Genomic DNA, 14,361 nt, shown 5'->3' with positions numbered 1-14,361 from the left:
GTGCCAAACACCCCCTGTAGATAAGGCCACAGTGCCCTCTGTAGATAATGCCACAGTGCCCTCTGTAAATAATGCCATAGTGCCCTTTGTTGATAATGCCACAATGCCCTCTGTAGATAATGCCACAGAGCTGCCTTTAGTGTGGTGCCACAACCCCCTTTAAATAATGCCACAGTGCCCTCTGTAGATAATGCCACAGGGTGCCCTCTTTATAGAATGCCACAGTGCCCTCTGTAGAGAATGTCACAGTGCCCCCTGTAGATAGTGCCACACAGCCTCCTGTAGATAGTGCCACACAGCCTCCTGTAGATAGTGCCACTCACGCCTCTCTGTAGATAGTTCAAACGTTGAAGTAAGAGCAGCACAGCAGAACTGGACCTCACAAGGGTCAATTGGTTGCCAGCCTCCAGGGATCCGACTTGTGAATCCCTCACATGTAGACAAATCAAGGAAAAGCAGCAGCACTCCAAATGGAAGGTGATTGCGGCAGCACCCGGGATTAATCTGGCGGACAGTGCATTAAGATAGGTATGGCACCGGACCTCCCAGGGAGCCGGTCACAAAACTCTGCAAGTAATGTTTTTGGATCCGTCTTCTGTACAGGTCCGGTGCTGTACGTGAAAAGCTATGGGATCCGTTCTAGCATCAGTTTCCCTCTGGCTTTTCTGCAAAACGCCGGAGGGAAACTGACAGGGACAACTGATATATGTGAACAGCCGCTTAGTCGATGGAAAAGTTCTGAAGGCTAAAATAAGCTGTGATCTTAAAGGGTTAATGGTACTCTATTTTTATTTTTTTGCATAAGACTGCGCATTAGATTGTGAATGTGTAATAATGAGAAAAAAAAGTCATAATAATCAGGTTAATCTCAATAGGTGACTGAAATTCAATCACTGAATACTGAGATGGTAATTATTGACCGGAAAGTAGTTTGAGGTCAAGGACTGTGGGCATAGCGACAAAAATCCATGGTGAAATGCAAAAGAAAATATTAGTACACAATATGTCAAACAATAGTATTAACATTAAAATACAGAGAAAGACATGAGAAAGTGAGGAGCTTTACTTAACTACCCATTATCAGGGCTGGATTTACCACTAGGCACAAAAGCCCTGTGCCTACTGGTGGCCCTGGGGGGAAACACATCTGCTAAAGGGAATGTTTACATATGAATACACATGAAACACAGAGATGTAAATCCGGTACTGCAAATTATGGCAGAATTGAGAAATGGTTGGCAGCTACCACTTTGCTCCAAATAATCAGCTGTGTACAGAAATCTTTGTGGAGATTCATTTATTTCTGTCTTCATGGATTTGGGAGATATGATTACTATTGCTGGAAGGCAAAAAAAAATGTTTGTTAAGTATACCTGCACAAAAAAACTCCAGCTGGTCCTATAGTGCCATAAATCTCTTACTACCATTAGCCTATTCACCAATAGTTATATTTTTTTCCTCCATTGATTCACCTAAGCTACAAATCTCAAACCTGATGAATAACTTCTGCAAACTTTACTTATTGGCCTTCCCCCATCAAATGCCTAAAGAGGACCTGTCACCTCTCGTGACATGTCTATTTTAGTAAACACGTGTATTCCCCATGTAAAAACAATTTTGGAACATATTTCCTTACAACTCTATGTTGTGCCATTCCTTTGTTATTCCTCCGAGAAATGCATGAATAAATTGACTACTGGGTGTTACCATTCCCCTTGTCAGAGGGGCGTGCCCTACACATTCTCACTCTGCCACCATTGATTGGACATTGTCAGTCTGTGTAGGGACACCCCCCCCCCAACTGGTAACACCCTGTTGTCAATTTATTCATACGTTTCTGAGAGTAATAACAGAGGAACGGCACAGCGTAGAGTTCAAAGAAAAGATGCTCTAGAATTGTTATCTCATAGAAATACAATTAATTACTAAACAGACATGTCAGCAGAGGTGACAGGTCCGCTATAAAGTACATTTTTAACTTAAATCAGGTATAGGCAAACAGCGTATGTCATACGTTAAAACTTGTGCAAATAATAGCAGTGGTGTTGATCATGGTTACCAAATCACTGCACTATTTTTTTAACATGATAGATGAGCTATGAATTTTTTAATTCTATTTTTTTACATAATTATTTCCCTTATTGTGCACTTCCTAAGCTCACGAGTAAGTCGACAAGAACTCAAGCTGAGATAATTTTTTTAGGATATAAATAGGTTTATGTCAAAATCATACCATTGGCACTAGAATATGTATCATTTTAGAAACACAGGTGTGATATAAAAATGTTGTTCCCATTTCATTATTTTTTTTTAATTGATAATGTACTGTAAAAATAATGAAGACATGTATTAATGCTAATGTACATTTCAAGCAGAATGCCAGTCTCTGATTGTGCATGATGAGTTATAAGTATCAACAAGGAGGAACTTTTATCAAAAGCTCGGAAGCTTGAAGGGGTCTACAAACCCTTTTGTCATATAATAATACAGTAGTATTATGAACGTTAAGAGTTAATTAGGGAGCCCTGATCATTTTATTATATAATCGTCATGTTTTGACATCAGAATGTGCTATACAATAATTATTTACAGTCATGTCCATGGAAATTTTCCATTGACATATATTATGCATTGATAGATCTGCCCGTTTTTGTATGTAAAGAGGCTCTGTCACCACATTATAAGTGCCCTATCTCCTATATAAGAAGATCGGCGCTATAATGTAGGTGACAGCAGTGCTTTTTATTTAGAAAAACGATCTATTTTTACCACTTTATGAGCGATTTTTAGCTTTATGCTAATAAGTTTCTTAATGCCCAAGTGGGCGTGTTTTACTCTAGACCAAGTGGGCGTTGTACAGAGGAGTGTATGACGCTGACCAATCAGCGTCATACACTTCTCTCCATTCATTTACACTGCACTAGCGATATAGTTATATCGCTATGTACAGCTACATACACAAACACTAACATTACTGTAGTGTCCTGATAATGAATATACATTACCTCCAGCCTGGACGTGATGTTTATTCAGAATCCTGACACTTCTGAATCTTTTCTGTGAGATTCTTGCAAGGCAAGCGTAATCTCGTTTGAAATGACAGGTTACATCGTAATCTCGCGAGATTACGCTTGCCTTGCTGGAATCCTGCTTTTAATCTTAAAATAGATCGTTTTTCGAAATAAAAAGCATTACTGTCACCTACATTATAGCTCCGATCTTCTTATGTAGGATATAGGGCCCTTATAATGTGGTGACAGAGTCTCTTTAATAGATAATTGTTACAAACAGACATAAAAGTAATAAAATAACCAAAATAGTTAACTTGGAATTTATTGACATGGATATAACAGGATAATCAAGTAGGGGGATCATGTTAAGCTATCCTAATATATAATTAATTTGGCATTAATATTCTGTCTTTCTCCCTAGACGTTTTATGAAGATATAAAATTAAAATGTTCCTAATAAACAGGAATAGGTTTGCGTTTATGTGACACTGTGTGACAAATTGAGGACTATACAGTCTAATAAAGAGCACTTTACAAGCTGACCCCTATTTACGTAAATGACACCTATAAACATAATATGCACAAGATGGGGTGTGCTCGGTTACTGTGAAAAATCAACCGCATTAAGTGCTTTTCATCTTTACTAAAATTTTAGGTGTGTTGCTACATAGAGTTTTATTTAACTGTTCTATTAAATTTAATTAAACTAGGATGATGGTGATGTAAAAATTCCAAGAGGAAGCTCACAAGATGCAATTACAAGGTCTTAGTGCTCTTCAAAGTCACCAAGCCCACTACTCCAGATATATAAAAGGGACAAATTTCAGCACTGGGTTAAGAGGTACGCATCTGAATCTTATTCTGCTCCTTCTCCAAGCACCACAGATTTCAACAGATTTTTCAAAGATGTCTTACCAATCTGGACATAGCAGCCATGGAATCAGGAGCTTCAGCTCATCCTCAGCTTGCTTACCATCATTGAGCAAACATAGCTCCAATGGTTCCATCACCTCTAAGAAGATATCAATTGGCCACAAAATGCACCCATCATTCAGCAGCAAAAGTGTCTACAGCGTTCTGTCTGGTGGACATAAGATGTCAACTGGATTGAAAAGTGGACATGCCTATAGTTTGTCTGGAATTGGCCATGGATTGAGTTCCGCTGGCTATGGATTTGGTGGATCATTTTGTTCTCCTGGTATCACAGCTGTTACTGTTAACCAAAGTCTCCTGTCTCCTCTCAATCTGGAGATTGATCCCAATATCCAGAAAGTCAGAATTGATGAAAAGGACCAGATTAAAGGTCTGAATAACAAGTTTGCTTCCTTCATAGACAAAGTAAGTAACAGTTCATATTAGGATTGTCACACAGCAAACCTTATGGACAATAGTTAATGTATAATCCCCATATATCAACTACTGTAATCAAATCTGTAAAGTAGATATTTCCATCCAGCATCTACTGTGACCAAAAGTACAGGGGTAGACCATTCATACACACGTTTTTATGTGTATTAATTATTTATTGTATATTCATAGGAAAAAGTGTCGGCGCTCACCCAGTAGTCATATGAAAAAGGATTCCTTCATAGCGATCCTAGTGGGTGTCACAGTGGGGAAGTGTAGGACTGCACATTTTATTATTTATTCCATGGCCAAGTTTAGGCCTAGTAACATATTTATACAGGCATGGTATAGTTTTAACTTGAACCATGGCTTTTTGTGACACAGAGATATTTATAGAGTAAATGCACAGGGAAACTAGAAATAATTGGTCTAGTATGTCCAATCAGACCACTACATGACATATTACTATTACTGAAATGGTACCTACAACTCTATGAAATTCTTTATTATTTCATATCCTAAACTAAGTATCCTTAGTTTAGGATATGAAATAAGCATAGTAAACAATGATGCACGACACATTCTTGCCTGCTTGCCCAAAAAATATTCTGACTTTATCCACGTGACTATGGGCCAATATGGGCAGTGAAAACGAGTGCCGATAAACGAGACAGCTCATTGATCAGCGCTTGTTTGCTCTTTTACAAGGAGCAATGATTGGTTATGTATTGAGACGATCGATCATTACTACGATCGTTCGACTCCAGACAATTCTATCATGTCTGCAGCATATCTCCCTGTTTACACAGGGAGATGTGCTGCCGACAACGATATTATTTAGTGCTGCATAAAAGATGCGATCAGCCGATGAATGAGTGTTTCCCCTTTCATCTGCTGATCGTTGCCTTGTTTACTCAGGGCAATGATCGGGAATGAGTGTTCGTATGAAGGTTTGTTTGCCCTGTGTAAAACGGTCTTCAGTCTATACTGGGGAACACTCAGCCTCTTGACACTTAAATAGTTATACTAAGTATAAATTGGACTAAAATTTGATTATATATAAAAAAGTTTAAATTGCTTATAAAATATCCTATGTCTCAAGGGTCTAAAAGGGATTTCTAAGACCTTAATACATATTAAGTCTGTGGTGGATGTTTGACGTATATGCCATCATACCCATGGACTTTAATAGCCAAACTTATGCCAAAAGGGTGTCCTTTTGCCATAGGTTTGGCCGGTATACATTGGGATATCATAGCCTCAACTTTATTGAAAGCTATGGTTTTCAATACAATTGTATGCATCAAAAAAAAACATATACCCCACAGTATATATATATATATATATTTTTACAATTGGAGTCATTGGAAGCCCTTGCATACAGTTGGATAGGTCTGGGGGATATGTTCAGTAGGAACGTTTCATGATCACCAAACATGGTGGGCACCTAGCCAAAGTTTTGACAATGTTTATTTTTATGTATACCTCCATAACAGCACATAGCAGGAGCTCCAGGTAAGAAATAGACACGTTGTTTTGACTGTAAGCAACTTCTAGCTCTCATGGCGGCGCCGTGTCAGTTAAGAAAAGTAGAGCATTATAGAAAGGATTTTGTGGGACAGTAAAGAAGTCCAAGGACACGGATCCCAGGTGATCATTTATATATTTAAAGGCTCACATAAAGATTTGCTGAACATGGAAGTTACTTTACGTTGTCTGAATTGAATAATGTTATATTCTTACATTATTGACTGTTTTTGTTAAAAAATATATGACCCCAATATTCTCATTCCCCTATGTACTGCCAATCTTAGTTCCCGTACATTGTTTATTGTAGGTGAGATTTCTGGAGCAGCAGAATAAGATGCTAGAGACAAAATGGTCTCTTTTACAAGACAAAAAGCCTGCAAAAAGCCATATTGAACCTCTCTTTGAGGCATACATCGGCAACCTCAGGAAACAATTGGAAGGTCTTGGGGGTGAGAGAGCTCGTCTGGAGTCAGAAAGAAGGAACATGGAAGATTCAGTAGAGGAGTTCAAGAAAAAGTACGTTATTTTTTGTAAAAAATCGAATTGAATGTGAATTTATGGTTTTCCAGGTTTAAATAATGAATAGAAATATGGCAAAATGATAAACAATATATAAACAATCTATATATTATACATGGACTGGTGGGAGTAAATTGCTGTCCTTCCAATAATCATCAAATGTAACCCAACAGGTATGAGGAGGAGATCAACAGACGCACAGTAGCAGAGAATGAATTTGTTGGACTTAAGAGAGTATGTATTAAACATTACTTCAGGATTATACTCTTGTAATAGTCGTTTACTATATTAATAAGAATCTTATTAACCTTACAGGATGTTGATGCTGCTTTTATCAACAAATCTGAACTACAAGCTAAAGTGGACTCTCTAACTGAGGAGATTAGCTTCCTGCGCGCCCTTTTTGATGCGGTAAGTATCTTGTAAAACTTTCTGCAAGTCTTCATCAACCAGAAAGCTCTTAAATCCATCTGTTACTCACTAAGCATTATAATAAAGCAATAGAGAGAGTCCCTTAAGCAAACTTCGATCGCGGGCATTGGAGCAGGAGCTCAGCTGTCATCAGACAGCAGAGCCCCGGCTCCTGCCTGCACGGGAGACCCGTGCAGGACTTAGACTAGGCTGACGTGAAAAGGCGTTAGCCTAGCCTAAAGCCCATTAGTGACTCACGTGAAAAGGCGTATTGGTGGTCACTAAGGGGTTAAATTAAGACTTTTTTTTTTAAGATGGGTGGAAAGGTGGCACAGTGGATATCATTGCTACCGTGAAACCTTAGGACATTTTGTTGTAATGAAACTAGTTATAAGGGAATAAAATGCATGTGTTCTGGTCCTAAATATTTAGATTGTCCTACATAATTTCTCATTTGTAAATGAAAATTCTGTTAAAAACTGACCATACATTAGGGCCCATGTTGTACAGTACTGCCACTGTGCCCACGTGATCAGCAGCAGTAGCACGGCTGTTATTCGCAGCCATGCTCCTGCCGCAACTGCAGGATTTTGTTGCCCATCAGCACATACGCGACAGGATCGCGGGATGCCAATAGGTTACCATGTCATCCAGGGACCTAATATAGGCCACCAGGTCTGCCACTAGTAACTACAATTTTTCCCCAAAAATATAAGCCCTCATACAGCTACATCGATGGAAAAATAAAAAAGTATGGATCTCAGAATATGGCGACACGATAATGATTTTTTCAATAAAATATGTTTTATTGTGCAAAAGCACTTAAAACGTAAAAAAAAGACTATACAGAATTGTAATTGCCGCATTTGTACCGACTTGTAGAATAAAGTTAACATGCTATTTTTACCGCATGGTAAACAGGGGAAAAAAAAAAGCAAAAAATATTGGCATAATTGCTCTTTTTTTTGTATTATCTTCCCCAAAAAATTACTGAAAGCTAAATCAATAAATTATATAAACCCCAAAATGGTGCTTTTTGAAACAGGTCATCCCGCAAAGAACAAAGCTACATCTACATCGATGAAAAATGTAAAAAATTATGGCTCTTGGAATGTAAGGATGGAAAAAGAAAAAATTGGTTTGGTCATTAAGGGGTGAAAACAAAATACTACCTCCTATACCCCTTTATGGCAACCCCATGTGCTTGTGTGTCTGTGATACTATAAGAAACTCTCCATTTGGGCACAAGGCTAATGTGAATATCTAAGCACACTTTATTTGGAGTAATAAATTGGCATTCGATAGATAGATAGATGATAGATAGATAGATGATAGATAGATAGATAGATAGATAGATAGATAGATAGATAGATAGATAGATAGATAGATAGATAGATAGATAGATAGATAGATAGATAGATAGATAGATAGATAGATAGATAGATAGATAGATAGAATGCCTAGGATCAGCATGAATACTTTGTTTTCATTCACATATGGTTGACAACATTATTTTGTGTCCCTTTGCTTAGGAGATTGCTCAGCTCCAGGCCCAGATCTCAGATGTCTCCGTCATTGTGTCTATGGACAACAGCAGAGATTTAGACATGGACAGTATCATTGCTGAGGTTAAAGCTCAATATGAGGAGATCGCTAACAGGAGCAGAGCTGAGGCCGAGGACATGTACCAGTCCAGGGTGAGCCAAATTCACAGAGTTAGAAACTTATTTCTGAATTATTGGCGACACCCAACAAAATCCCTTGTAATCCACAAAGCATGTTAACATGGTTTAGAGTTTAAAGGTATTTCTTTTAGTTACCACAATTTAATCTACCAATGATTTCTCCTACAAATTATACTTGCCATACAGTTTAACGATACTGAATCTCTGGGATTATTTATATTACATTATTTTAGTTAAGGGCGAACACAGAAAGCAGGGGGGCCTATGCAAGAACAGTATATGGTCTACTTGCTCCTCAATAGCTCATCATAGAGCACTACTTATGTCTCTCTAACAAACCACCAGTAATATAGTCATAAGATTCATATTCTCAGTCATTTACATGCAATCTAGCAGACAGTAGGAAGCTGCTCGTTGCTTTTGGGGTGGCAGTGGGCCCCCTTGGCTTTTGGCCCATCTAGGACCTTCTAGGGCCTTGATCAACATGTTAACTCTAATAAAAGTGAAATAATGGGAGATTAAAGTGAGGGCACCACAGATTATATCCACAGTACCTGAAAGGTGTTTATGGATTATAGCTCAAGATTATGTTGAAGGGGTTGCCCATGATTAGAAAAAAAAAGGTGTGTTTTTTCTTTCCAAAAACAGCACCATTTTTATCTAAAGGCTGTGTCAAGATTGTTACTTGAGCTGCAATACCAGAAGCTTTCCATGGCCAAGAGTGGCACTGTTTCTTGAAAAAAAAAAAAAAATGCCAGAATAACCATTTCATCATTAATATCATCTCCATGCAGTTATCTGATGTGCAGTTTATATAGTATATTTAAATGGCACAACAAAGAGAAAGAATAGAATAAGAGTATGTTCACACGCTTAACAAAAAATGGCTGCAAAATACGGAGCTGTTTTCAAGGGAAAACAGCCTCTGATTTTCAGCGTTTTTTTAAGCATCAAACATTTATTGATACGTTTTTGACGGAGGATTTTAGAGCTGTTTTTCTATGGAGACAATGAAAAACGGCTCCAAAAATGGCTCAAGAAATGACATGCACTTCTTTTTTACGGGGCTTTTTTTTACACGCATTTTTTTTTACATATGACAGCGTAAAAAACGCCCCCCTGGGAACGAAACACCGTTTTTACTATTGAAAGCAATGGGCAGATGTTTGGGGGCGTTCAGCCCCCGTATTTTTAGCTGTTTTTTGGGGCGTTTACGGCCTGAAAAACGACTGAAAATAGGCCGTGTGAACATACCTTAACAGTTAAGAAAACAGAATACTGCCCAATTTATATATAAATCTGTCACTTTACTTGGGCATTATTCTATTATCCCCTGAATAAAGCAATTCTAAGCCAAGTGTTTCCTAAGGCAAATACCATACGCCACTATTATGGGTAGAGTAGTACACTTGATATAGTGATAGAACTTTTAATCTGAAGTCTATATGTTTTTAACCTGCATTTTCCTGCTCAGTACGAGGAGCTGCGTATGACAGCCGGAAGACATTGTGATGACCTGCGAAATACTAAGCATGAAATTAATGAACTGACTCGTCTGATCCAAAGACTGAAGGGTGAAATAGAGAGTGTGAAAGCACAGGTAAATGAAATGCAAATTGTCAAGTTATTGGCTTGTTTTATCCAAAAGTGGAATCCTTCATTATTTATCCATGGAGCATTGGTATGAATAGGAATAGATTAGATAATTGATCTGATCATTGCAATGTTTATGGGGCCCTTACTTCAATGCTAATAGGGCCATAGCTTCTTATTCAGGAGTATATATCCTAATTTTTTTTATTTATTTTTTAAGATGGCAACACTTTTTTAGCAACTCTATTGGTATGCATTGGTAGGTATTGTTCCTAATGACAGTCTAGGGGTCATCAAGTCTCCCTTGGGCCCCATGTTGCCAAAAAATAGGATATCTTTTTTAAACTTTTTAGACAATGTCATCAAAATGTCAGCATTGTGAGCTCTCGGATTTGAATGTCACAGTAAAGTCACATAAAAATTTACAAGAATGGCAATATAATTTAATAGAGGACAGATTAAAGAACAATCTTGTCATTTTGGGGGAATCTGGTAGCAGATTTGGACTAGTCCACCACAGTACCAGTGGATCCTCCAGTAGGCCCAGGCTCTGATACAATCTTGGGCCTTAAAAATGAACAGTCACCCAAAGGAAAAGCAAAAAACAGTCATTTGACTTTGAAGCCAATCACTTTTTCTTATGGGTTCATTCACAAATAACCTATTAGACTTTACTGATGTCTCCTACATAAGCAAGGATAACCATGAAGTGGACCCAAGGAGCCTTAGTCCAACACTGTCTGGCAGACCGAGGATTTCCTAAAAGTATGCCACCAGGTGTCCGGACATTATCATTTTCACATGTAGTCATTAAATTGATCTATACCATCTATCTATCTATCTATCTATCTATCTATCTATCTATCTATCTATCTATCTATCTATAGATATATAGATTGATATAGATACATAGATATATAGTATAGGTCAATTTGATGACCACCTTTGAAAATTATAGTGTATATTCCTATGTTTGGTACTTTCATTTGTTTATATGACAGAATACTGTATATATTTCCCACATTTATCAAGCTGCTAAAGAATCTGTTCCCAGCACCGGTCATTAAAAATCTAATAAAACACAGTTGATCTAGTTTTTCTTCGAATGCTAAAACTGCATACATGTATCTTGTAAGCCAATCTGTAGTCAGCTGTAAGATGCCTACTTAATTTGGGATAATTCACAAAGTTATAGGGAAGAGGTGGAGCTGGTTGAGAATCTAGGTGAGGCGTGGGAGAGCTCGTTAAAGAGGATGATCTGACATTAGTCACAGTGTTGCACTGATTTACCTCGTCATGCATAGGGGTGATTCATATGACAGGCCCTATGAAACCATTGCATACAATATGAACAATTGTTTCACAGTCAGTTACCATGACTGAAACTTTTCCAATGTCAACGGGATGAATTAAGTACACTACAAAGGTGCAGTAGATTGATATGTGCAAATATTTATATGTCGGGTAATTCTGAAAAAAATATAGGATTTTAATAAATAATTTATTTTTTCAGTATTAAGAATCATAAAATATCTAAGAGAAAAAATATCATGGAGCAAAACATATGATCTGAGATCAGTGATTTAATAACTACAGAGTTGTCCTGTGCGTTTTTGTCTGATTGAAAAAGCATATTTTGCCATATGCCGTACCTGGTAATTTTAGTAGACAGTATTAGAATGTGTTATACATTTATAACTATATAACATGTTTTGTGATTTAACAGTAACAGTATTGTTATATTATATTTCATGTTTTGCCTTACTCTGCACAGGAAGCTTCAGGAGACAGGTGGGATTAACACTAACCCCTCATACACACGTTTGCGCCGCCCGAGTCCCGTCAGTGATCCGAGGAAAGATATAACATGTCCTATTTTTCCTCGGATCGGAGAATCGGGTCAGTTTTCACGGACCTGATTCACCCGTTAAAGTTAATGGGTCCGTGTAGACTATCGGGTGCCACTCAGATGCTGTTAAGAACAGCCCGAGCGGCACAGAGGTAGTGTGCATGACGGGTAAAGAGATTGCCTGACCTCAAAATCCTTTTTTTTTTTTCTAGAAGGGTCATCTGACACTAAGCTGATCACAAGGTGTCCTTTTTTCAATGCAATCAATATCAACTTTTCCGTATAAATTAAGCATCAGAGGCAAGTGCCTTTGTAAGCTTTTCATAGTCCAGTTTTGATTCCTCATCCATGATCGGAGCAAGTCTTCCACAGATCTAGGAACTCTCACCACTGAGTATGGAAACATAAGCGGTAACTGGCTTCTACAAAATGGCAGATGTAGTAGTTATCAATCCCACAAGACCCACCATCGGGGTAGAAGGATTTTAGGAGGCTTTGCTTCAGATAAAAAACAAAAGTAGAAAAAAAAAGACACCTTTGGCCCACCCTCTGGTGAAAAGTGCTCTTCATGTAAATAGACTAATAATTGAATACATTTTTAAAAACTTTTTTGGTTTATATTTTTTTTAAACCTAGCGCGCTAAGCTGGAAGCTGCCATCACAGGGGCTGAAGAGCGTGGTGAAGCTGCTGTCAAGGATGCCAAGAATAAACTGGTTGAACTGGAGTCTGCTCTACAGAAGGCCAAGCAGGACATGGCTCGCCAACTGAGAGAATACCAGGAACTGATGAATGTTAAATTGGCTTTGGATATTGAGATTGCCACCTACAGGAAACTTTTGGAAGGAGAAGAGAGCAGGTGTGTCTGCTGTGTGTCTGCTGTTATACTCATTAAAGCGTAGATGTATCAGACAAACAGATTTTCTAGAAAAAAAAATACTTTGTAACAAATATAGAATTTTAAGGGGTTGTCTCATTACAGACGGAAAACGGGTGATTTTGCCAGGGTAAGACTCGGCCAGCCAGACATTTCCCCTGCAGCGGCTAAAGCAGGGGAAATGTAGTAGTACGTGGTGGTCATTCAGATAAATGGCTGTTTATTCTGGCTTATACATGGAGGTCCCGACCAGAAGGACCCACTCCTATGATGTTTATGTGCGATAATATGGCACATGGACAGGGCTTATCCTGATGAGACAACCCCTTTAATTCATATTTTCCCCAAAAATTTGCTTTTTTTGTACTTTTTATAATGTGTTTATAAACAAATGTCTTTCATTTGCAGACTTGTTGGTGAAGGCCATGGATCTGTTAGTATCTGTAAGTATAGAAACACAACCCAACCTGTTCCAAGACTATTCTGTGAAAAGCCACAGCTACAATATATACTATGTGTTCTTATGTGCACTATTGCCAAATCAACACTCCTCATAAAGCTAAATAGCACTAAGGCCTCATGCACACGATTGTAAGGGTTTTTACTGTCCGCAAATACGGATCCGATGGCTACGGATACACAATTGCGGGAGCGCCCAAAGACATCAATGGGGGAGTCTGCGCTGCAATTGCGGACTGGAATAGGACATATTCTATATTTTGGAAATTATTTCTACGGCCCAGCCACACATCCGTAAATATACGGAAAGGTGTTTGTGGCCAATAGAAATTAATGGGTCTGCAATTTCATCCATAATTACAGATTCCGTATTTACGGATGAAAACTACGGTCGTGTGCAAGGGGCCTAATGAAACCTAAAAAATATAAAGCATCTTTCTGAGGATTCTGTGCAGTGCAGATTTTAGACCTATTCCACAATTAATTCCCGTAAAACTCAGCTTTTCATGAAGCTAGTATTTTAGGCACCTTTTCCAGTATAATTAAAAAAAATTTGGGTGCAATTTTTTAAAGAATTTATGTTTTGTGAATTTAAAATAATCCAAATATTTTACTTCAGTATAGAGTGTAAATTGTTTATTCAAATTGTATACATTTTAGCCGTGGTCAGCAGCTCCACTGGACATAGTACAAGTGGCCAACATCATCATGTGGGAAGCTTCAGCTCCAGCAGTCTATCCAAGGGGAAGCATGGACATCACTGTTAAGCCTGGCTGATCTTGGACGGGCTGCACAAATAATTGCACTGTCATGAGAATTACCTTAGTCGGCTGTGCTCTATAAAACTAGCTTTAATGCAGTCACTGATCTGTTCCCTTTTCTACGCTAAACTCTACATCCTATGTCCTCCACAATTGTGTGTTTATGTTGCTTTTAAGTGGGTTTTGTCTTCATCTTATTATTAAAAATCTGTATTAAATTATGTGTTTACTTCACCACCATTTCCAGAATACAATGATTACCAGCCATATTGTCTTGCATGTCTTTTTTTTTGCAATTGACACACCTGCAATATGTTGATA

The 14,361-nt window shown here is 38.1% G+C and overlaps 1 protein-coding gene across 1 annotated transcript; it reads left to right on the top strand.

Annotated features, from left to right (window-relative positions):
• The first annotated feature begins 3,917 nt into the window (after window positions 1-3,917).
• Window positions 3,918-14,046, top strand: LOC142740670 (keratin, type II cytoskeletal cochleal-like). The gene is made up of 9 exons (XM_075850081.1): window positions 3,918-4,349; window positions 6,196-6,404; window positions 6,581-6,641; window positions 6,723-6,818; window positions 8,351-8,515; window positions 9,978-10,103; window positions 12,582-12,802; window positions 13,229-13,263; window positions 13,940-14,046. The coding sequence occupies exons 1-9, from the start codon at window positions 3,918-3,920 to the stop codon at window positions 14,044-14,046; spliced, it is 1,452 nt and encodes a 483-aa protein (XP_075706196.1).
• The last annotated feature ends 315 nt before the right edge of the window (window positions 14,047-14,361 follow it).

The sequence above is a fragment of the Rhinoderma darwinii genome, chromosome 2, assembly GCF_050947455.1.
Source record: "Rhinoderma darwinii isolate aRhiDar2 chromosome 2, aRhiDar2.hap1, whole genome shotgun sequence".
NCBI classification, from domain to species: Eukaryota; Metazoa; Chordata; class Amphibia; order Anura; family Rhinodermatidae; genus Rhinoderma; species Rhinoderma darwinii.
Note: the sequence above shows the minus strand (reverse complement) of the source record. Positions and strands in the feature narration are given on the sequence as shown.